The sequence below is a fragment of the Photinus pyralis genome, unplaced genomic scaffold (genome assembly GCF_008802855.1).
Source record: "Photinus pyralis isolate 1611_PpyrPB1 unplaced genomic scaffold, Ppyr1.3 Ppyr1.4_LG6, whole genome shotgun sequence".
NCBI lineage: Eukaryota > Metazoa > Arthropoda > Insecta > Coleoptera > Lampyridae > Photinus > Photinus pyralis.
In genome coordinates this window covers 23,273,834-23,297,804 of record NW_022170663.1, presented here as the reverse complement: position 1 = coordinate 23,297,804, position 23,971 = coordinate 23,273,834, and the positions used below count along the sequence as shown (strand labels likewise).

The 23,971-nt window shown below is 39.0% G+C and overlaps 1 protein-coding gene across 1 annotated transcript in view; it reads left to right on the top strand.

Annotated features, from left to right (window-relative positions):
* LOC116174543 (transcription factor Adf-1-like) overlaps positions 1 to 9,095 on the top strand; it is a 14,840-nt gene extending 5,745 nt beyond the window's left edge. The window contains exon 3 of the mRNA XM_031492479.1: positions 8,896 to 9,095. Coding sequence (XP_031348339.1) covers positions 8,896 to 9,095 — 200 coding nt within the window. The remainder of the gene's footprint in view (positions 1 to 8,895) is intronic.
* The last annotated feature ends 14,876 nt before the right edge of the window (positions 9,096 to 23,971 follow it).

The window sequence follows — 23,971 nt, the reverse complement described above, 5'->3', positions numbered from 1 at the left end:
AAAAAGTGTCCATAACTCCCATTTCGCATAAAAACAGGTATCCGACCAACGGCGGCGATGGTCGACCGACCATTTCGGCTACTCTGGACGTTGACGTTTGCTTAAAATTCATCTGAATTAGAAACACAAAGCGTGTCTGTTTATTATTTGATGCAAACTAATGAAAGTATTCGTTTATTCAAAGACTAGTCCATGATTACTGTTGATAACTTCCCGTGCAAATTTTACTACTTTTATTTAACAAAGTCAAGTGTAAGAGGTTTAAGAGCGTTATACAGTCTGTTTCAAATGGGTTAAGTCGGCGCATTATTGTTAATTTTCATAGTTGTGTAGTTAGAAACACGCTTAACTTATCAAAACTGTATACTTTACCATTTTCTTACTGTATCCAAATATGTAATTAAACAAACAAATTTCGCATTTTCCAGATCATTACAAAAATGTGACAATAATATTCTCAACCGTATGTCTACCTAGTTTTAATAGGGCGGCTACCTAGTCCATTGAAATGTTACAGTTTTTTGGGCTTAGCGTGCGTTTGTCAGAGGACGCAATTTTATTTTTTAATATCAAGAAGGACTTAGTCTAGTTAAATCCAAGTTTGTGGGGTTGTAGCCCTTGTCCCGCGGCCGCCATCTTGAAAAAAGGGGTGCAAATGGTTTTTATGGTTTATCTGACACCCTATTGGTCTCACAAAAAATTTGTTCAGACATTTTTGATTAAGAATAAAATTCTCTAAAACTTTGGTTCAGTAACTTTTAGTCGTATAACCAGAAGTAACAAAGTTATAAACGAAAATTGATGAACATTTTGTAAAAAATTTTCAATTGGTCGTTATAACTTTTTTTCTGGTCATTTAAAAAAAAATGACATCAGGCCATTTTTATAGAGGAGTTTGCAAGGAATAATTTTCATTACAAACTTTTTCGATTTTATTCATTCATTAATATTTTATAGCGCTTCAGTGATAAACTATAAATAAATATTAATGATTTTAACGTATGTACCTTTCTAATGTTCTAAATGACATAATTACTGTTTCCTTAGTCTTTTTGATGGATCAGGCTGCGTTGGAATTGAAAACAAGTTAAATGTACTTACACTTTGTCACTGTTTTGGCGAATCGTTTGTATCTAATGCTGTTAAAAGAATCATCATCTTTATTGCCACCATATAAAAAGATGAAAAAATTTTCACCAATGACAGTGAGCAAAGCAGGATCGATTCTCTTATTGAGGAACAACGCTATTCCACTTGCTAAGTCTGGATCTTTCTCCAGGGTTATGAGAAATTTTAGTTTGCCAATGTTGTGTTGTGAGCTGCTGATGTGTTAGTCCTGAAAAAGCATGGAGAAACAGCAAATTATCCGCAATGACGTTTTTGTGCATAAAACCTGACGGAGAATACAATTGCTCGGCTGTACGTCCTTTTCACGGTTTAAAAAAATATATTTCTTTGCCCCAAAAGCCGTGAGCAACACAAGTATGTTGATATCTTCAGCTACAATAGTAACTGAGTCAAACGATTGGGATGCAGCAAAAGCAGAACGAACGATGAAGGGTGTCTGCATCTGATTGTACTTGGTCGACAGTGAAACCCACCTCTGAGAATGAATTTTTGAGAAGTACAATGAAATTAGCCTTGTTCTTCTCATTGCCAAGAAATTTCTCGTGTGATAACGTCGGTACGGTGTTCTTATCGAATTGTACTTCTGTCGACTGATGTTTCTGCGTGCGACGCAAACGCTGCCAAGACTTAGTTCCTGCGACTTCGGGGTCTTCTGAGTAGCCGTCTTGTAAAGACAACACTAATACGTGAGACCAATAGTTTGTCAGATAAACCATAACAACCATTTGCACCCCTTTTTTCAAGATGGCGGTCGCGGGACAAGGGCTGCAACCCCACAAATTTGGATTTAACTTTAGACTAACCCCCCTTGATATATAAAAAATAAAATTGCGTCCTCTGACAAACGCAACCCCAAATGTAACTTTTCAATGGCTTACTATAAATCGATTGCCTCCAGCCAACTATAGTCAGGTCGGGGTAACAATTGAGTATAAATAAACAGTGCATCATGGTACAAGTTAAGTAATTGTCGTATTTAATTATCATGCTAGCAATATTTCCACATGCTAAATACGCCGATATGGTATTCATTTACGGTTTCTAAACAATGGAAGTGCCAATGGGAGCAATTGCCGAGTATCCCCATAGATTTCGAAATCGATGCACTCTGCAATTGCACCCTAATTTGACTATAGTTGGCTAAAGACAATTGATTTACAGTGGCCCTATTAAAACTAGATAGTTAAAATAAAATAATAGTTGTTGCTATATTTTGGAAGCGGTTGAGAATAAAAATATAGTTTAATAGCGTTTTTGTCTGCAAATAATCTCTACTTCAATTTCCCAAAATATTACCCCTGAATACGCCCAGAAACAGCGAATGCTCGGACATAATTCGAAAATTGGGAACTGTAATTTCCAAAAATACCCTACCCCGACGAACATGCTAATCATAATACATACATAATTTTTGTTAAAATATCTATAATTTATAGTACACTACACACTGAGTGGTACAGTATAATTGCCTAGTTTATCGAACAACAATGAAATTGCAAAGTACGCATATGAAGCAATGAAGCAACGTGACCTACGTGACTTATGTGCTGACTTGCTATTATTTATTAATTAAGAAGATAAAATACCTATTTAGTAGGTAAGTACTGGAAAAAGAGCAAGAAATGAAATGTTTGGTAACTACCCCTTTCGAGCCCAGCCTGCTTTTAATACCAATTAGATAATATTCAACCAAAAAGGCTATCTTAACAGTTTGATCCAATTTGACCAACCATGGAAAATTTCTTCAGAAAAACTTTTTGCAAAATTCATTATGAAAAATCTATTAACCTATTCGGTTGCATACAACAAAACTTTAGAGTTTTTCTAATTGCTTTTCACCAAGTGAGTACCATCCTAGTTACCATCCGTCTACTTAAAGAGAGAATAATAACCCATTCTGTTGCATATAACCATGAATAAATAACTTTAGAGTTCTTATGATTGCTTTTGGTCAAGTAGGTACCATCCTTGTACTGGGATACATGCAAAGCATCAGTTTGATGATGATTTCTTTGGACTTGTTGTTCACAAGATGTTATTGGAGGATGAATGCAATCATTTTAAACCATAAAGACCATCTTTATAGTTGAACCAATTTGGCCAACCAAGGCAAAATCCTTCAAAAATGAACTTTTTGCAAATTTCTTTACGGAATATCGAATAACCTTTTAGGATGCACATAACCATGAGCAAATAGCCTTAAAGTTTTTATGATTGCTTTTCACCAAGTAGGCACCATTCTTGTGCTGAGACATATGCAAAGCAGTTTGATGAAGATTTCTTTCGAATTGTTGTTCACAAAATGTTATTGGAGGACGGATGAAATCATTTTAAACCATAAAGGTCATCTCTATAGTTTGAACCAATTTGGCCAACCAAGGCAATTTTCTTCAAAATAGAACTTTTGGAAATTTCATTATTAAATACAAAACAACTGTGTCATAGACTGTTGGCAAATTGGAAAAGATTTTAGATAGACCTCTGACTATGCAAGGTGTATTTTTTCCATTTCCAATGTAGGCGATCTTGTAAAACGTAAGAGATACAAAGGGTGTCGGTTAAATGGACAAACTTATGTAGCACTTGTATGTTAGAAATTAATTTTATATCTTTCATGGTACCTATTCTAATTAAAGGTCTCAACAAAAGACTCTGTTTTTTTACCAACTACGGCTCTTCTTTCTTTCTCCTTATCAAATGAGAGGGTTGGGTAGGGACTGGTTATATCCTTCATGATACTCTAATGAAAGTTCTCAATGAAAGTAATGACTATCAACCATCTTCTTCTACTCGACTTCTTATCGTGATAATAATAATAATAATAAAAAACACAAAACTCCTTCACAGAAACACACCACACTTTCACAACCCACTCGTACTCAACCGCAACGAAAAAACCTTAACAGAACTACAGGCTCACAAAATACTGCAATATCTCCACCAAAAACCCAAGCAACCTCACAAATACGACCTCAGGAACAAAGAAACACCATAAATACAATTAAAAAACAAAAAACTCCTTCTTCACAGAAACACACCACGTTATCACAACCCACTCGTATTCAACCCAAACGCAAAGCCAAAGAAACACTTACACAATAAACTCCATTGAATAAAATTACAGGAATTATTATAATGATTTTTTTTTGTTTTGTTTTGTCCTGATAGCGTTGGCTATTGTGCCCATCAATAGCTATGTTGGTAAGTATGAAATACATACTATCTCTAGATTTCCAATGTGAGTGTTTTTTTTTAGGGCCCTACATAACTTCACCAGACACAGACACAGACACTAATCGTTACTTGATTTTAATCCGTGCGATTAGTTAACCAGGCTAGACCTGGGTTCTCACAAGATACACCGACCATAATAATAATAACATTTAATAAATGTCCAACAGAAAAGCTTTCCAATTACAGGACAAACTTAAAACTAATAATTATGCGAGTAGTGTTACTTCATATAACTAAAATAGTAACTAACGTAATATACGAAAAAGAAAGCGACTTCTAATAAAAAATAACAATAGAAAATAAAAATTTAACTTACAAAAATGTCGGTTACATAAAAACTCGCTAAAAAGAAATCTTAATACCACCAAAAGGGTTTTTCACGTCTACATTTAACCTAAAATGTTGTTCTGTATTTCATAACGAAATTTGCAAAGTTCTATTTTGAGGAAGCTGCCTTGGTTGATCAAAATGGCTCAAACTATGGAAATGACCTGTTTGGTTCAAAATCATCTAACTAATCCTGCAATCAGATTTGATAAATAACAAGTCCAAAGAAATAATCACCAAACTTCTTATGTTTCTTCTGATACTTGTTGCTAATAGATAAAAAGCAATCACATTAACGTTAAAGGTATTTGCTCATGGTTACATGTCACCTAAACAGTTGTGTTGTATCTGATAATGAAATTTGCAAAAAGTTCTATTTTGAAGAAAATTGCCTTGGTTGGTCAAATTGGTTTAAAAAATGGAAATTACCTTTATGGTTCAAAATAATCTAAATCATCCTATAATCACATCTTGTAAACAACAACCCCAAAGAAATAATCACCAAACTTCTTTGTATTTTTCTTTAAGTACACAGATGGTACCTATACAATTATACATACATGGTGAAAACTAATCATAAGGCCTCTAAGGCTATTTGCTCATGGTTATGTGCAACCGAATAGGTTATTCTATATTCCGTAAAGAAATTTGCAAAAAGTTCATTTTTGAAGGATTCTGCCTTGGTTGGCCAAATTGGTTCAAACTATAGAAATGGCCTTTATGGTTTAAAATGATTTCATCCATCCTCCAATAACATTTTGTGAACAATATTTCGAAAGAAATCATCATCAAACTGCTTTGCATATGTTCCAGTACAAAAATGGTACCTACTTGGTGAAAAGAAATCATAAAAACTTTAAGGCTATTTGCTCATGGTTATGTGCATCCTAAAAGGTTATTCGATATTCCTTAAAGAAATTTGCAAAAAGTTCATTGTTGAAGGATTTTGCCTTGGTTGGCCAAATTGGTTCAACTATAAAGATGGTCTTTATGGTTTAAAATGATTGCATTCATCCTCCAATAACATCTTGTGAACAACAAGTCCAAAGCAATCATCATCAAACTGATGGATGGTACCTAGGATGGTACTCACTTGGTGAAAAGCAATTAGAAAAACTCTAAAGTTTTGTTGTATGCAACCGGATAGGTTAATAGATTTTTCATAATGAATTTTGCAAAAAGTTTTTCTGAAGAAGTTTTCCATGGTTGGTCAAATTGGATCAAACTGTTAAGATAGCCTTTTTGGTTGAATATTATCTAATTGGTATTAAAAGCAGGCTGCGCTCGAAAGGGGTAGTTACCAAACAATTGCATTTCTTGCTCTTTTTCCAGTACCTACCTACTAAGTATTTTATCCTCGATTTTATCTTCTTAATTAATAAATAATAGCAAGTCAGCCTATAAGTCAAATAGGAGTGACATAGGTCACATTGCTTCACATGCGTACGTACTGTGTAATTTCATTGTTGTTCGATAAACTAGGCAATTATACTGTACCACTCAGTTCTTACTATAGATATTTTCACAAAAATTATGTATTATGGTTAGCATGTCCGTCGGGGATAAATCTGATAAAGCATGCTTGAGAGATGTTTGACAAATGCGTACGAGTCGTAGTCGCGATCGCGACCAGTCTCTCGAAGAAAATGATAAAGTATACAATTTTGATAAGTTAACCGTGTGTCTAACTCTACAGCTAATGCCCGTTTGCACAGACAAATTTAAGCGGGGCTTAACTTAATCGTAGCTAAAAACCATGGCAACGATTATTGAGACAATGGTTGTCATGGATTTTAAGCTAAGTCCCGCTTAAATTTCTCGGTGCAAACGGTCATTAGAAAATTAACAATAGTGCCGACTTAATTTGAAACAAACTGTATAAAGGCGGCCTCACATTACATGGCAAACTAGACGAATGTTGGTGATGCGTCGAGTTTGCCATAAATGTGTATGAGTCGCACATTGCCAACGTTCGCGTTTGTCAACGTTCGCCCAGCAGTCGGTAAACGGACCCACTTCAAAGGACATTCGCCATGATACTGTATGAAGTGTAGGGAAGTTCGACATATAATGTGTATGACCCACTTGACAAGCTTTAATTTGGCAAGGAAACTTGTACACATCTGAAACGTTGGCGTTCGCCTAGTTTGCCATGTAATGTGGGGCCACCTTAACGCTCTTAAACCTTTTACACTTGACTTCGTTAAAGAATAAAAGTAGTAAAATTTGCACGGGAAGTTATGAACAGTAATCATGGAGTAGTCTGAAATACTTTCATTAGTTTGCATCAAAGAATAAACCAATAAACAGACACGCTTTGTGTTTCTAATTCAGATGATTTTTACAAACGTTACGTCCAGAGTAGCCGAAATGGTCGGTCGGCCACCGCCGCCGTCGGTCGGATACCTGTTTTTATGCGAAATGGGAGTTATGGACACTTTTTTTTATGCGTCTTTAATTTATGCGAAATGCCAGTTACGGATATTTATGCGAAATGGGAGTTATGCGTACTTTTTTTATGCATCTTTCATTTATGCGAAATGGGAGTTATGCACAGTTTTTTTTATGCATCTTTAATTTATGCGAAATGCCAGTTACTGAGATTTATGCGAAATGGGAGTTATGCGTACTTTTTTTATGCATCTTTCATTTATGCGAAATGGGAGTTATGCACAGTTTTTTTTATGCATCTTTAATTTATGCGAAATGCCAGTTACGGAGATTTATGCGAAATGGGAGTTATGCGTACTTTTTTTTATGCATCTTTCATTTATGCGAAATGGGAGTTATGCACAGTTTTTTTTATGCATCTTTAATTTATGCGAAATGCCAGTTACGAGAATCTTATTTATGCAAAATGGGAGTTATGCGTATTGCCAGTTATGCGTAGTTTTTTTTATGCGTCGTTTAAATTATGTCACATGCCTGTAAATGAAAATTCATTTATGCGAAATGGGAGTTATGCGTGTTTGTATTTATGCGAAATGCAACGTCACCTCAATACTTAGGATGCATGCCGTGTGCCGTTAGGATGCGCGCTGTCTGTTATGTTACACGGGGATATCGTATCGCGCAAAAGGAACATTGACCAAGTTGACATAGGTCTTTTCTGTGTAACAGTGCAACACAACAGACACCGCGCATCACAACCTCACACGGCATGATACTTTTCTAAGCATTGAATCCCGAATTTTTCCATTTTTTGTATATCAACCATATGCATATTTTTTGTAATCGTTTTGTAATCTCGAACACAGTGTAGCTTTAAAACTAGAATTGTTGTAACAATGTTGTTTTGAAGTCATTAAGTGTTCCAGACAAAATTTACAACCCGTATACTTAAAACACAGCAGTCACAAAAAAATTAGGGGAAGACAGGAGAGAAAAGGGGATGAATAACCCTCAACCACCTCAGCTAAGGTTACTGTTTTCGTTTTGCATTTATTCTCGAATTATTATTAACCCCGGACGTAAATTTCATTGTTGTACCATGCATTTTTCTGGAGATAATGCACGTAGGTGGTTGGTTTTTAGAACCCCATGTGCAGTCAGAAGTTTTTGTTTTGTATTTATTTTCGAACCCTCTGTGGAAGTTCCACCGTCATACCGTGCGTGGCTCCAGATAATGTACGGGGGTGGCTTTTTCAACCTCTTTAGGAGGCAGTGTATAATACCAACACTGCCTATAATTCCAGAAATTTGATTCTACCAATCCTGGCTCAGCTTGTTAGAAAATATAGCAATGCAATTCATCTTTGTAAGATAAAGCTCGTATTGGATCAGAATTTACAAAGGCGGTACCTATAAATATGAGTGTAAATAGTGGGAAAACAGCATTCGTTAAGCGACTGTACGAGGTCCCAAATCTGCGTTGGTCACATTTTCAAAAGTTAAACCGCCCAATTGGTGAATCCCGAGAAATTAAGCCAAGGGCGAGCCATCCCATTATCTCTATCGAGCCACCGTCGCCCTGCGGAAGAGCATTTTCGCGGTATTTCAAAGAAAGAAAACAACAAACAATATCCATGGCGTAACACAGCGGGGATTCTATAGCAGGTCCGTGCAGAGAGCAGCTCGAGGGCCAATTTCAATTCCACACCGAAGAAACGGCCTCAGCTGTTACCGGGTGGAGATGGTGGCGACAGCGTCCAAACAAGCGATATATTTAACTCTAGGAATTAATATGTACAAATCTATTCTGTATAGGACCGCGCGATGGCGGCGGCATCGTAGTGCTGCTGGGCGGTGGAGGCTTGAGGGCTCCGCGGGACGGAGGTTGGCTCGGCGTGGCATCTGGACGGCGCGGCAGAACGCCGTGGCGATGGGAACTGGATTGCCTCGGATGGGCAGTGGAGAAAGCAGAGTCGCGGCCACCAGCCTCAGTGGCCGCTTTAAATGTAAGGTAGAGTTTCCCAGCTCTACTGAGCTTCCTTTCCTGGATGTTTCGACGCTGCTTATATTTTCGGTGGATGGCTCGCCGTGGGCCGAGCCGCGTTCACCAATAGCAGGCTCGTCCGTAACAGCTCCCCCTCTTCCGAAAAACCTCCAGCAGGAACTGGTGGGGCTGGTGGAGATGATGCGGGTCGCAACTCGTGAGTGTGGACCTTACTGCGCTCGTCGTTGTCCCTCCGGATCTAGTAGGCGTTGTTTCCAGCCAGCGTTTCTATGGTGTCCATTTAGGGTAGCGGCTTTGCGGTTCCGATTCCTGTCCATTACCCGCACCCCAACTTGGTACTGGCTAACCGCTGGATTGTAGTTGGCGTAACGCCTTTTGTAGTCTTCGCCCTGGGTTCTCTGTCGCCATTTTCCCGGTCTGGTCAAATTGTAGCCCAAGAAGGCCTTGCTTGAGTTAATGGCCGTGGTCGCGTTCTCTCTGGTCCGGAGGTTGAAGTGGACGAGAGGTATTACGCGCGCCCACGCGTTGGGTTTTCCGGTGAGGTGCGCGCGCAGCCTCTTTTTCACCTCTTGGTTCTTTCGTTCAACTGGGTTGGTTTGGGGGTGCCCGGGAGCCTGTCGGCATGTTGAGCGCCTACGGAGGACTTCCACGTGTTCTAGGAGTGACCGGTCTGCCATGATGTGGCCCAGATACGCCATGGATGTCACCCCAAAACGGTACTTGTCTTGTGCACAGGTGTGTTGTTGGGGCCGCTCAATCACTATCCGCACAGGGTCGAGTTCCTCCCACGAGTTCGCATACACCACGATGTCATCGAGGAATACCCAGGCGAATTTCCTAGAGATCCCCGGCAGTACCTCCTGCGTCATTACCATCTGAAAGGTGGACGGGGCGTTCTTTAGTCCAAACGGCGTCACTCAAAACTGTAGCAGGCGTCGTCGGGAATCAAAAATGCGGTGAGCGCGAGGAGGAGGACCTGCTAGTATCCACAGTTGAGGTCCAGCGTGGAGAACGCCTTCGCTGTCCCCAACTCTAAATGTCTCGTGGATAAGTGGTAGGATGTAGGTTTCACATTTGGGTGCAGCCATTCAACCTGCGGTAGTCCACGCAGAAACAAGCGTTGCCGTCCTTCTTTTGGATAATGATGATTGGGGAGGAGTAGCTGGAGGTGCTCGGTTCAATAATCGGTCAGTCAGCATTGTTTCTATCTCCTGGACAATGATCGCCTTCTTGGCCGGTTCGATCTTCTGGGTGACGTTGTGGTCTCGGCGGAGCGGACCCAGTGTTGGTGGTGGTGGTGTGACGGGTTCTTTGCCCCGGTGGACACATCGGCTACCGTGATCTAAGCCTGCCCCGTTGCGAAGTAAACAGTCCTGGCCCAGGATAATGGGGTTTGCGAGGTCGTTGGCTACCAGGAAGGTTTCCTGTTGCTTTGTTCCCTCTATTGCGAACTGAAGTTCGGTGTTCCCAAGGAGGTAGACGGTCTTGCCGGCTGCGACTAGGTGTACCGTCGTGAGTTTGGTACCCTTGTTCTTGCTGTTGGCCAGCCGACGGTCGATGAAGTTGTGAAAAGCTCCAGTGTCCAGCAGGGCAAGGCGGTGGCGACCCTCAAGTACTATGACAATATTCGGCAGCCCGAGTTGTGGTCGTTCGTGTATTTGGTGGAGGACAGTCAGGGTGAGGTTGGCAGCCCGGCGTTTGCAGGCTCTTCCGTAACACAGCTGGCATTCTATACCCGGTCCGTGCAAAGCACAGCTGAAGAGCATTTGATTCTGATTGAAAGCCGTGACAAAAGAGTCTTCTTTGCGCAGGTATATATATGCACATCCATTCGATTGTAATGCGATGCTATATCAAAGCGCTTTCCAAAGACAACAGCTGGACCTAGACGCAGCCAATTCTTCTGTCATAGCAAGAAAGAATTGTCACTAAATATTGATCTTCGGCGAGATTTTACCTGGCACTTTCACTATTGCTGACGTCCAATTGGCAATCCTTGGAGCCGATATTCTGCAGAATTTTGGCCCGGTCATTGACATAAACATGAATTTTCGACCCCTGCTTAACTCAAACCATCCGAAGTCCATCGTGACAATTGCTTTCGATGTCACTGTACCTGACGGTGATCTTGTCCACTCGGCGGCATATCCCTAAAAATGGCAGCTCTACCCGACTTTCCAGTACAACACGCCATTTTCACGGGCACACAGTCTTTAACCGCGCTCGTCGCCTGACTTGAGAACACCTAGCAGCTGTGAAAATGAATTTGACGTGCTGCTGAATAGTGGGCCAGTCTTTCACATATGGTATCTAAGAAAGGGGGTGGTTGGAAGCGAGTGGAAATTATAGACGTCTCAATGCCACCATTGTCCCTAATCGCTATCCTCTACCTATTATAGAAGATCTCCAAGAAGGCAAGGTATCCGTATTTTCAATCGTGGATTTCCAACGTGCTTTTTACCAAAACCATGCAGCTGAAGAGATGCGTCTGAGAGCTGGCATTTTCTGTGTATGATGAATCATTACCGTCGCTGCACTTCTCATGCAGCCCACCTGCAGGTTCCATTAACCGAGCCCCTAGAAGGAGCTCCTAAAAAGCAAGGTAAATTACAGTGTTCTAAAACAGAAGAGAAAGCAAATGCTGTTTGGCACCTCAACTAGAATACCGGGAGTATTCGGTCGCACTCGAGAAAGGTAGAAATTAGTGAGTTAATTTGTAGAGCCGCCCTTTAAGGAAAATAAGAGGCTGTTTTATAATTTGCCGTTTGCAACCGTTCCCGTAGGAACCAGGGAAGAAGAGCCAGAATCAATCTTGTTAAGTGTTAGGTCTGTTAAGTAACCATTAATCGGCATCGGCATTAATCCAGCAAGGTCGTGCAGTTTTCAACGTGATAACACATTTCGCCGCTTGATACCCACACTCCAAGGAACAAAAGGGCATTGCCTAATTTGGAGATTTCATTACGACTTTTTGGATAAGTATAATTAACCGTAACTAGTTGACTGGGTTACAAATATAATAGCTTCCGATTAAGGAGAAACTACATCCGTTAGAGGCGCCCTTAAAAAACTTGAATGTTGACATCAGTCCCGTATTTTGAAGACGCCTGGGAAGAACGTAATTAAAGAAGTTTTAAGTTTCCAGCGTTACCGCAAGGACACGTTGTGTCGGCTGGAAAAACCGTCGATCCTTCCATGGCATAGCTAAATTTTCTAACAGGTAAAGCAGTTGTTTAGAGGGGATCTTTTTTTCTTTGGGGGTTGTAACCGAAAAGTAAGATCTTTCCGTCCTTTGCACTTTCGCAAGGTAGTACGTTTTGTAAGTACCGCAATTTTGAGCTTTTCCGTAAATTTATTTTGCATTCATATCGTTTACTTTTTGTTTTCATATTAAGTTTACTGCACCGTATCTATAACTTTTACCTTTTCTTGCACAGTAATTTAGTATAAAATATGAAGTTCTATGATCGACATTTTGCTAAAGTTCATTTGTTTTTAGTCGTCAATTATAAACAGGATATGTGGAAAACAGAGAAAAACACTTACCCGATACCCGCTTGCTGTTCTTTTTCCACTGTATAACGGGGGTTGGATCTCCTCGGGCCGCACAATAAAAAGCGGCGATTCCTCCGGCCTTAACTTGTTGGTTTCTTGGTTTCATCGTGATTTCGGGAGGATCTGAAACATAAAGGGGTGGATTAAAATTACGGCACTCGAACAATTCGCGCGAGGTGGAAATTTTCGCAGGCTGAAGGATTTATGTTACGGATCGAATTTACGGTGTAGTTTTGCAAAACTCGTATCTTGCAAACGAGGGTAGGAAAAAATTGAGATATATTATTCGAAATCAAAACAGGCGGCATAAATAACGAAACAATACACCTGCATATCAACGTACTGAAATTTTTCCGATAAATTTTGACTCGTACAGATTACGCCCCAAATGTCAATTTTGATTTGATTTATAAAATAAATTTACATAAAAATAAAACAGTCGTTCGTTTTATCTCACCGGGGTTGGAAGGGTGAAGTCCGTGTGTGCGCAGCGACATCAAACAGTTTCATAATTGCTTGTACAAACTAAAATAATTTCGATTTCGCTAGCGCGATCGATATTTAATAAAAAGAAGCCTTTTCGTAATTAGTTTCGACATCAAAGCGCATTTCAATAGAGTTTCATCAATAAAGATGACGCCGTAATTAGCCACAAAAAATAAACACGCAATTTTAGTACAACACCAAAAATAATGGTATAAAAGAACATCAAAAGCACGAAACGCCCATAAATTAAAGTCGTATTAAAATTCATGTAAAATCAAAATTTAAAAAAACCCCCGGGCACACGCTTCGTCTAATCATCTAACAATGAAGCATTATTAATCAGTATATGACAGAATGGATATTACAATTTGTAAATGATCCACTTGCGTGATACATGCGATTGTACCGCTACCTATCGAAGCCCTTGATAAGATGAATTCAAATGAGCAAGTGCCCACATAATTTCGTTTAACAGCCGTAAGACTAATTATTCGTATACGCGAAAATTGGAAATTAAATTATTCATCGCGTTTTATTACAAAACCGAATCAAAAAGTAATATAAATATGAATAAATAACCCGTAATAACAATGCACCTATTATTACGCACGATATTGAATAAATGATTTTCATTGGACGTACGTAATTGCAACCCTTTAAATCCGCTTTATACCCCTTTATATGGGCAGAGGCCTGACCACAATATTAAGTTAATATGCAGCATACCTTAATAAATTATAAGGAGATTCTAGTACTAGTTTAATGTGCGTAATCACTGCCACTAAACTACATATTCGACAAAGAATTTGGTCCACGTGTTGATCCGTGAGGCACTCCGTGTTCGTGATCCGCCATGAAAATAAAACGGAGTTTTAATTGAGAATAAAATTTTAATTTGTTAATTCCCCTAAATGCCACTTACTTTCGAATTGTAATTAAACAATAAAACCTTTTCAGCGTGTGCAAGTAAAAATTGGTATTCATCCATCTTTCGTTAAGGTTAGTAATTAAGACAAAGGTACTTTGCATAATAATACCTTACAGTCACGTTACCAATTCACGCTGCTTTTTAGGAGTTTAAACCTGCCTTTAACCCCCATTTTCATTGTCGTCAGGTTTCGTCAATAACTAAGGAAGGATAATTTTGCATTCCAAATCGTCTACGAATTGATGAAAATGGAAATAGGACATTGGAGTCAGTTCAGTTCAGTTGCGAAACTGAGATATGACTCGACAATTGCGACAAATGTAGAAATTTAAAACTTTAGGAATAGTGAAATCGTGACATCTTCAAACCCTACCTATATTCGGAAAACCGTTTTTTTTTGCCGTCTGCTTGGTGAAGCAAATCGGTCAGCGAAATCATTAAAATATGCAACTCTAATATTAGGTAAGAGACATAGAGGGACACATTAATTTCTTATCGTCATAACGAAGAGGATTCAATGACAATTTCCGGAAAATCACACGCAACCCAGCAAGGCTCGATACCTTTTTCTATAATCCGCGCCTACTCTCATGGGGGTTTGAAAATGGCAATAGAAGGATCGCATAATGCTGTACATCCCCCCCCTTCCCCGGCCCCTCGATGCAAGGTTCTCCTCTACAAGACGCTCTAAGGACTCTCATAGTTTTTGAGATGATCATGAGATCATCTTTTCCTACGAAGTGCTACAGATAACGTAGGACGGGGGAGGGGGGTCTGGGCAAAATATCTCCCAGGAGTAGAAGATATTTCCGGAAAATCACAAACAACCCAAAAAAGAACAACTGGATAAGTTTTTTCCTACAATCCGAACCCTAGTCTAGCACTAGAAGGCTCTATAAAGCAGGAGGGTACTTCATACCACCCGATGCAACGTTCTCCCCCACAAGACGTCTTGCCCTCAGGACACTCAACTTTTTTGAGAAGATCATCAGATCATCTTCCTACGAAGTAGTGCAGATACCGTAGCACCAAGGGCTGGGGGTTTGGAATACTCCTAGCGAAAGAAGATTTAATGACCATTTCCGGAAAATCACAAACAACCCAGAAAAACAAAACTCGATACCTCTTTCTCGTATAAACCCCATCCTAGTATCATTGGGGTTTTCTGGAAATGGCAATACAACGATCGTATAAATCTGGGGGTTATTATTCCATACCCCCAGACTCCTCGCTGCTATTTTCTCCCCCGCAAGACGTTTAGCCCTCAGGAGACTCATCATTTTTGAGAAGATCCGCACACCCTAGACTCATTTGGGTTTTCTGGAAATGGCAATAGAACCATACAACTGGGGAGTAAACCCTCCGCAGATACGTTCTCTGCCCCGCCCCCTCAGGACACTAATCGTTTTTGAGATCATCAGATCATCTTTTCCTATGAAGTATTGCAGATAACGTAGCACCGGGGGGGTCTATACTCGACAGCGAAAGAAGATTCAATGACAATTTCCGGAAAATCACAAACTCATAAAAAGAAAACCCGATACCTCTTTTTAATGCAATTTTTTTTGTAAAAACGTAGCTTTTAATTTCACTTTGGCCGGATGGCTGGCTGGCAGCAAATGCGGACCCGTAGAAGAACGCTCAAAGAAAGACTATAATTTTCGAGATTGTAGGCGACATCTGGGCGCCATCCCTAAGCGTGTTATACTAACGTGACTTTCAGTGTTTTCTCACCTTCTGCTACAGTTATGGTCCGATTGTTTTCAAATCGGTGTCCTCTGAAATATCTTATAAACGCGCACAACTTCTCCGTGACGGAATTTTGTTTTTTTTCAAAGCTGTGAGAAATTAACCCCCTTTTGCGTCTTCGAGGAGTAGTCAACTTTGGGCATCCGAAAGTCTTTTAGAGCTCAAATCGCAGCTTCTCTTTCTCGTGTTGCCAATAGCGAAATCCACCAAAATACGAACGAATTGCGGGTGAACGAGATGTCCGAAGTGGGTACCGACAAAGGGAAAACTCGATGCTTTTTTTCGTATAACCCGCACCCTAATCACATGGAGGTTGTCTGGAAATGGCAATAGAACGATCGCATCAAGCTGGAGGGCATTCTATGCCCCCCAGACCCCTCTGCGCTCCCGCAAGACGTTCAGCCCTCAGGATGCAGACTCAGATCATTACTGTATTGCAGATAACGTAGCACCAGGGACCTGGGGGGTATGGATTACTGCTCAGCGAAAGAAGATTCAATGACCATTTCCGGAAAATCAAAAAAAAACAGAAAAGGAAAACGCGATACCTATCCTATAACACCGCGCCCTAATCTCATGGGGGTTTTCTGGCAATAGCACGATCGTATCAAGCTGGAGGGTATTCCTTACCCCACACACCCCCCGGTGCTACGTTACCTTCAAGACGTTTAGCCCTCAGGACACTCGTTGTTTTTGAGATCATCAGGTCATCTTTTCCTATGAAGTATTGCAGATAATGTAGCATTTAGGTTCCAGGGGGTGTGGAATTCCCCCCTCCCCCCAGCGAAAGAAGATTCAATGACTGTTTCCAAAAAATCACAGACAACTCAGAAAAGGAAAACTCGATACCTCTTTTTCCTATAACCCGCGTCCTAATCTCATGGGGGTTTTCTGGAAATTGCAATAGAACGATGGTATACAGCTGGGGGGGGGGGTGCCCCACAGGAAATCGTTTTCCGTTTCACCGCACTAGCGATTGCTATTTACAAAATATGCTCCCTTTGACCATGGATAGGTACGCCACTGACCACAAATTTAGTTGATTGGTAGCAATTTTTTTCTAATTTCGGATACCATACAAAGCTTCTTTCAAAAAGAGTTGCTCGAAAGATATACTCAATGTTCCAAACAAAATGTTCACCCTGTATAACGGCACACATTGGTGAGTTTTCTTGGGAGCAACTCAATTTTTTGGTGGGAAACTTTTTAGAAGCGAGTCAGGGTGAAAAAATGTATCGAGAAAAATTAATCTGGAGGCCAAAACAGTCGAGATGGCGATTTCTCCGGGACGAAACAACTTGGCGAGATTTTTTTGGGGTAAACGACCCAAATTTTTTGAGGGGAAACTGTCAGTAATAATGAGGAAATTTATCGAGGTGAATTAATTTGGGAGGAAAACTCGGGAGGTGAATTTCTCCGTGACGAATATTTGGGATGGAAAAATGTACAAGAGTCGAATTAAGGAGACGGCGATTTCTTGAAAGTAAACGACTCAAATTTTTTAAAGGGGAGCTATTTTAGAAATGAGTGAGAATGAGAAAATGTATAAAGGTGAATTAATCTGGGAGGTACAGCCCGGAGGTTAATTTCCCGATGACGGATACTTCGGATAGAAAAATTTAGATAGTCGAATAGCGAGACGGCGTTTTGTCAGGGGCGAGATAATTTGGTGAGTTTTTGGGAGTAAACAACCCAATTTTTTTTAAGGGAAGCTGTGAATGAAGGTGAGAAAATTTATTGAGGTGAATTAATCTGGGAGGAAAAATCCGGAGGTGAATTTCCCGGTGAAGAATATTTCGGATGGAGAAATGTACAATCGAATAGCGAGACGGCGCGGCCATCTCACTGGAACTGGTGAATTTTTTTGAGTGTAAACGACCCAAATTATTTAAAGGAAAGCTGTAAGTGAGAATGAGAAAATTTTATCGATGTGAATTAATCTGGGAGGAACAGCCCGGAGATGAATTTTCCTGTGACGAATACTTCGGATGGAAATTTTACAGAATCGAATAGCGAGACGGCGATTTTTCTGGAGCGAGATAACTTGGTGAGTTGTTTTAGAATTTTTTGAAGGAAAGCTATTTCAGAAACGATTCTGGATGAGAAAATTTATCGAAGTGAATTAATTTGAGAGGAAAAGTTCGGAGGTGAATTTCCTGGTGACGAATAATTCGGATAGAAAAATTTAAAGAGTCGAACAGCAAGATGGCAATTTCTTTGGGGTGAGATAACGGTGGATTTTTTGAGGGTAAACGACGAGAGAAGAGAAACTATTTTAGAAATTAGTGAGGATATGAAAATTTATAGAGGTGAATTAATCTGCGAGGTACAGTCCGGAGGATAATTTCCTGATGACGGATATTCCGGATAGAAAATTTGACAGAGTCGAGCAGCAAGACGGCAATTTCTTTGGGGCGAGATTACTTGTAGAGTTATTTTGAGGGTAAACGACTTAAATTCTTTAAGGGAAGATATTTTAGAAACGAGGTGGATTAATTTAGGAGGAAAAGTGCAGAGGTGAATTTTCCGGTAACGAATATTTCGGATTGGTGAATTAATCTGTGAGGAAAGATCCAAAGGTGCAAAGTGACGAATATTTCGGTGAGAAGGCAATTTTTCTGGGGTGAGTTGACTTGATGCGGTTTTTTGAGGGTAAACGACCTAAATTTTGTAAAGGGAAACTTGTGAGTGAGAATGAAAAAATGTATCGAGGTGAATTAATGTGGGAGGAAAATTCCGGAGGTGAATTTCGCGGTAACGAATATTTCGAATAGAAAAATTTAGAGTCGAATTGTGAGACAGTGTCAAATATCGAGACGGGGGTTTCTCTGGGACGAGATACCTTGGTTAGTTTTTTTGAGAGTAAACGTAAATTAATTTAGACGGAACAAGTTGAGTTTCCTGGTGATGAATAGTCGATGGGTTCAAAATATGATTTTTTGTGCATTTCTCAACTAAAAATGGAAAAATACTTGAAAAAAACAAAACCTTTTACCCGATATAACCATATAATCGATAAACTATTTTAGTTCAATGACAATAGCTATATAATAAAAAAAACTTGATTATAGGAAGAAGTTAGGGTTTACTTCCTGCAAGGACCTCATACATAGCGAATGAAATGTACAGGTAATTATAAAATACCTAATAAAAGTGTTTGTGGCGTTAATGAAACCAATTACGAAACGGAAATTCAATTAATGTACACATTAGCATTAATGCCAAGCGAATGTGCAGTTGTTTGTATATGCACAAACACGGAGTGCCCGCGTTCTACATTGTCAATATCACTACATGCTTTGAAACAGGAATCAAAGGGAACGAACAGCAAAATCGACAGCTTTTCGCTTACAGTCTACATACACAAATAGTTTTCAGTAGGTAAAGTCATTATTCACGACAACGCCCGCTGACATGTCCATGAATAATGTCCCCGAGGTAATTATTGTAAGTTTCTACGAAAGACATAAAAAACTTTAATGGAAAATCGAGAACAATAAAGGAAAAAAACAATGCTTCGCACACACGAACTCGCTACCCATCGGCTATTGTAATGCGCTTGTGAATAATTCCACATAGTCACCACAGGTGGTGAACATTCGCATAAAAACCTGCGAAGCTTTTGTGGATATTAAAACAACTGGGTACCAAAGTTTTAGCCAAAAAATATTGATATATTATTACGCCCGTATAAAATGACACATTTACGACGAGGGCGATACCATAACTCAACCATGGGGTTGTAGAAATACAAACTGCTTTTAAGGGTAACTGAACATCTTACCAAAATCTATTACTATTAGATAATGGCATCGTGCTTTCGGGTCTATAAAATTTGCATCTAACCGTTTCCGACATATTTAAGGGGGGACAAACGCTCTAAATCTACGATTAGATTAGATTAACGGCGCACGGGGTTAAACTCGAATTAATTTCGATAGGAAGACCCAACTCTTTTGCGATTGTAACGCGTACAATTTCATCTGTCCCCCCCCTCAATCGGTAAGTTTAAATTTCTACAATTCCCCGACCACCTTCGGACTTACGTGTTAAATATTGGATGTAAGGAAAATCGGAGTAGTTCCCCCCTGAAAATGAAGGTTTATATATGTAGAGGTAAAATTTATTTAGACGTTAAATGCGCCAGTCTCGTATAAATATTCCTCCAGAGCCGGCGATAAAGCAATGCCGCAGCCATATTGTGGTTACATTAGGGAGAAATAAAATTTCATTTTTAAGTCAAAGTCGCAGAATTACGATTGCTCGGGCGCGGAAAGGGTAAAGGAATACAATGGCGGGGACCTGTATATTTATTTCTGGCGAAATTCCCGAAATGCAAATAAAAGACACCCCCGTGGCATGTTTTAAATTTTCTAAACGGACGGGGATATAAACGACGTCAGGCATTTGACACGTTAATCGCAATTTTTAAAAGCCATTGTAGGTAACCCTCTCTTTCAGTACATTTCGCCAAGAATCCGACCCCATTCAATACATTTCATAAACGTAAAAATTATGAATAGCTTGAGCCTTTTCAAGGGGTTGAAATTGACATTCAAATGCCGTGCGGCGTCGATCTCTTCACGTGCGTTAAACGAACAACCCTAATATGTTTTTCGGTTTTTTTGGCGAAATTTAATTATGAAAAGCCCACGAAAAAAACCCCGGCGAAAATTCACGTGTAAGCATCAACGTGTAATGGATTTTGTTCAACGTATACGTAAAATTTTCAATCGCTTAAAAGGCAATTAGTTTGATGTGTAGGGGTCGACCAGGCACCGGAAGAAGCTGTAAAATTGGTTTATGGGCGAGTGTAAAAAGACCTGTGGGGAAAACTAACAGTTTCTAGATACATTAAGTGCGTTATTTCATCCCTTACATGAAAAGCAAAGGTCTGTAGGTACCGCCACCGGAAACTAGACAGCTAATCTCTCAAACGCCCCAAAATCGCATAGCAGTAATTAATGCGAAAAGATCGGGCGATATTGATTTTTCTGTTCGATGAGCCCGTTTTTAATTTTGTGCGGATGAAAAAGCGAATTTTAAAACTTGTAGCTGACAAACCTGAAGCGATTGATGTGTTTCATTTAATTAATTAAGTGTTCTCCATTACTAAATCCAGTAGAGGCTCAATTAATTCGGATTTCGGAGTGCTCGTTCTTAATTTCAGAGTCGTTTTTCATGCACGTGCAAGGAAAAGTAGTGTCAAGAAAATCTCTACTATTCATGGCACGGTTTAAATATATACAAATTACAACAGTATTATTGCCCCACTTTAATTCGTGATATAAGTAGAAGATTTGCATGCAAAATGCAAAAATGCGTTACTAAATTTAATGAATTTTTCTACACACTAATAGTGGTTTCATGCACGTAAAAGATGAGATTTGTCATTCTACTCAAGAACAATAAAAATGTATTTTCTTTGCGTTTTAGTAAATTTCTATTTATTAAAGTACTTTCACACCAAAAGAGGGCGCAGACTGTATTGAAAGTAAGAACCCTTTTTTAATCTTTTCGCAGGAATAAGTTTTTGGGGTTGAATAATCATCGAAATTCTCAGGTTGGGAAAAATTTATTGCTTCTAAATATTTCCCAGATAAATGGCTATTTTGTTGGAATCGAAAAGAATAAATTGGTTGACTGCAGTGCAGGTTCTATACGTATTTTTTTCTATGGGGCTTTGTTTCTTAATTGCTTTCGGAAACCGGTAGAGGCATAGAGTCTAGAGTTTGCATCGTATTTCATCTTTTTAATTAGTAATATTGGGTTACATTTTCAGACTCATCAGGATAACACTCAATATCATGGAACTTGCAAAATATGCATATTTTGAAAAAAATAGTTTCCTTTTTTAGTGAAAGTGTGCCAAATATAACAATTTCGGTTATTACGACAAAATTTCGTCCCCGTGTTAAAGGCACGTAAACGTTTAGTAAAAAAAATAAAAGACGGCATAGGGAATTTGTCATATCAAGGACACAGTATTTTAAATCCGAATCTCGGGAAGCGCGGATGAAATAAGGAACTCAACCGGAAACAAAGTTTTACGTTAAAACTAGACGCGTTACATTCTTTCCTTATTAGTACGCACTGAAGAAATAATTACTTAGTGCCGGCTAAAGAATAAGTTAAAATAAACTCATTACAATCGTGATGGAACGCTTTTAGCGCATTTTTGAAAATAATTTCGATATAGATTTCGGAGATGCTATAATTTTACCGTTAGATAGCGCTACCAGTATAAAAACTTAATTATTTACTTTGTGATTTGTTTTACAAAATAAAGACGAACCCTGAATTGAAATTAAATAAAATTAATTATTTAACGCAGCCAAAATTACTCGTGGTCGTGAGATCGATAATTTTAAACTTCGCTAATAAAATACTGACCTGTATTACCAAAAATGCGCTTTAATCATGTACTTATATGCTGATTAAAAACTTGTTTCATTAAGTAGGGATACATTCGTATCGTCATCTCCGAAGAAACAGTCCCTTTTGAATATTGTTAGTGTTTGTATTAACAGTGAAACAATTTTCCTAACTATATAGAAGTCATCCGGAAAATCCGTGCCGTTTCAATTTGGAGGTGATTCTACGGTCAAGAAATCACGTTCAATCAAACCAGGCTAATTTAAGCCGTATCCATTGTACAGAAGAAATCGAGTCTATTTTTGTGTCAGTCGGAAAATGTTAACCAACCCAAAAGAGAAAATATGATGACAAAACGCGCACCGAACGTTTCCCGTTACAACCGAAATTTTGGTTATAAATGTGAAATAGAACTTTACATCTGACATTTATGGATGAGGTTATGGTAAATTTAGAACCGTTTAACTTTCATGGAGATCCTTGTAGATGCAACTGGTTCCATTACAATTAAAGTATCAGTAAAATCAACACATTTGGTCAAGATTGACCTAAAAATCAAATTTTTACGTTTAAACTAAAAAATTGCAGGACCTTGATGGCCCTAAAAATCAGAGCGGCGTTCTACTAAGAAAAGCAGGTTATCACCTAGAAAAAAAAGAAAACCCTATCAAAGGATTCCTAAGTGCAGGTAGACTTGTAGCATCTTTTTTGCGCAAAGGTCCGTGAAGTTGGAGTGTCGACTTGAATGGAATTAAGTCCCATGTATCTCATAATTTTGTGCTCATTTTGTGCTAATTTGTGCTGCTAATTTAAAATTTTGTGCTCATCAGCTTAATGAGTAATTCAACTTTTTCTGATGACACTCCAACTTCACGCTGGAGTGTCAACATTGATATTTTCAAAATTTTCTTTTACTATAATTTTGTGCTCATTTTGTGCTAATTTGTGCTTCTAATTTAAAATTTTGTGCTCATCAGGTTAATGAGTAATTCAACTTTCTCTGACGACACTCCAACTTCACGCTTGAGTGTCAACATCGATATTTTCAAAATTTTTTTTACTATAATTTTGTGCTCATTTTGTGCTAATTTGTACTGCTAATTAGCAGTCCATGTACTGTATTGTCTAAGTTGGAAACCCATAATATTCTAGACACCGAAAGAATTGTAAAGATATTCATAGAAAATGAATATGATGGTGTAAAGATAGAAAGCTAATATTCTCCAAAAGGTTTCGCAAATACTTGCAGTTAGTAATGAACAATTAGGTACATCCCCAGGTGTAAATTTTCGAAGTAGGTTATGTAATGTCGTCTCACGTGACGTTGCCAATGTCAATTTCGCTAAGATGGCGGGTCCAGGTAAATTGTTGTTCTATGGGTAAAATTGCGATGTCATCCACGTTCTGCGTAAGAAATATCCAAGTAGAGAATAACGTAAAAGTAATCCAGAAGAGAAAATGATAAGAAGTTAAGAGAGAAGTTTGAGCGAACCTTGAGGGAAGATAAAACCCTAAAAAACGTATTAAGAAAAATGCTGAAGTACATACCTCACACTAATTACTTGCAAAGCGTATTCAATGGAGCACAGCCACAGCACATCAGAAATAGAGAAAAAACACTCAATAGAAATATGTTCACAGCCAAAACAGATTGACACAAAGTCAAGTAAAAAGTAATGGCGTATCGAGAAAAATTTGCACGCAATTAACCCAGATCCAGATCGTCTCTGAAAGGAAGAAGTATAGGACATGCGTATGTAGAAAAAAAAGATCACGACCTCTAGTGGCGAACC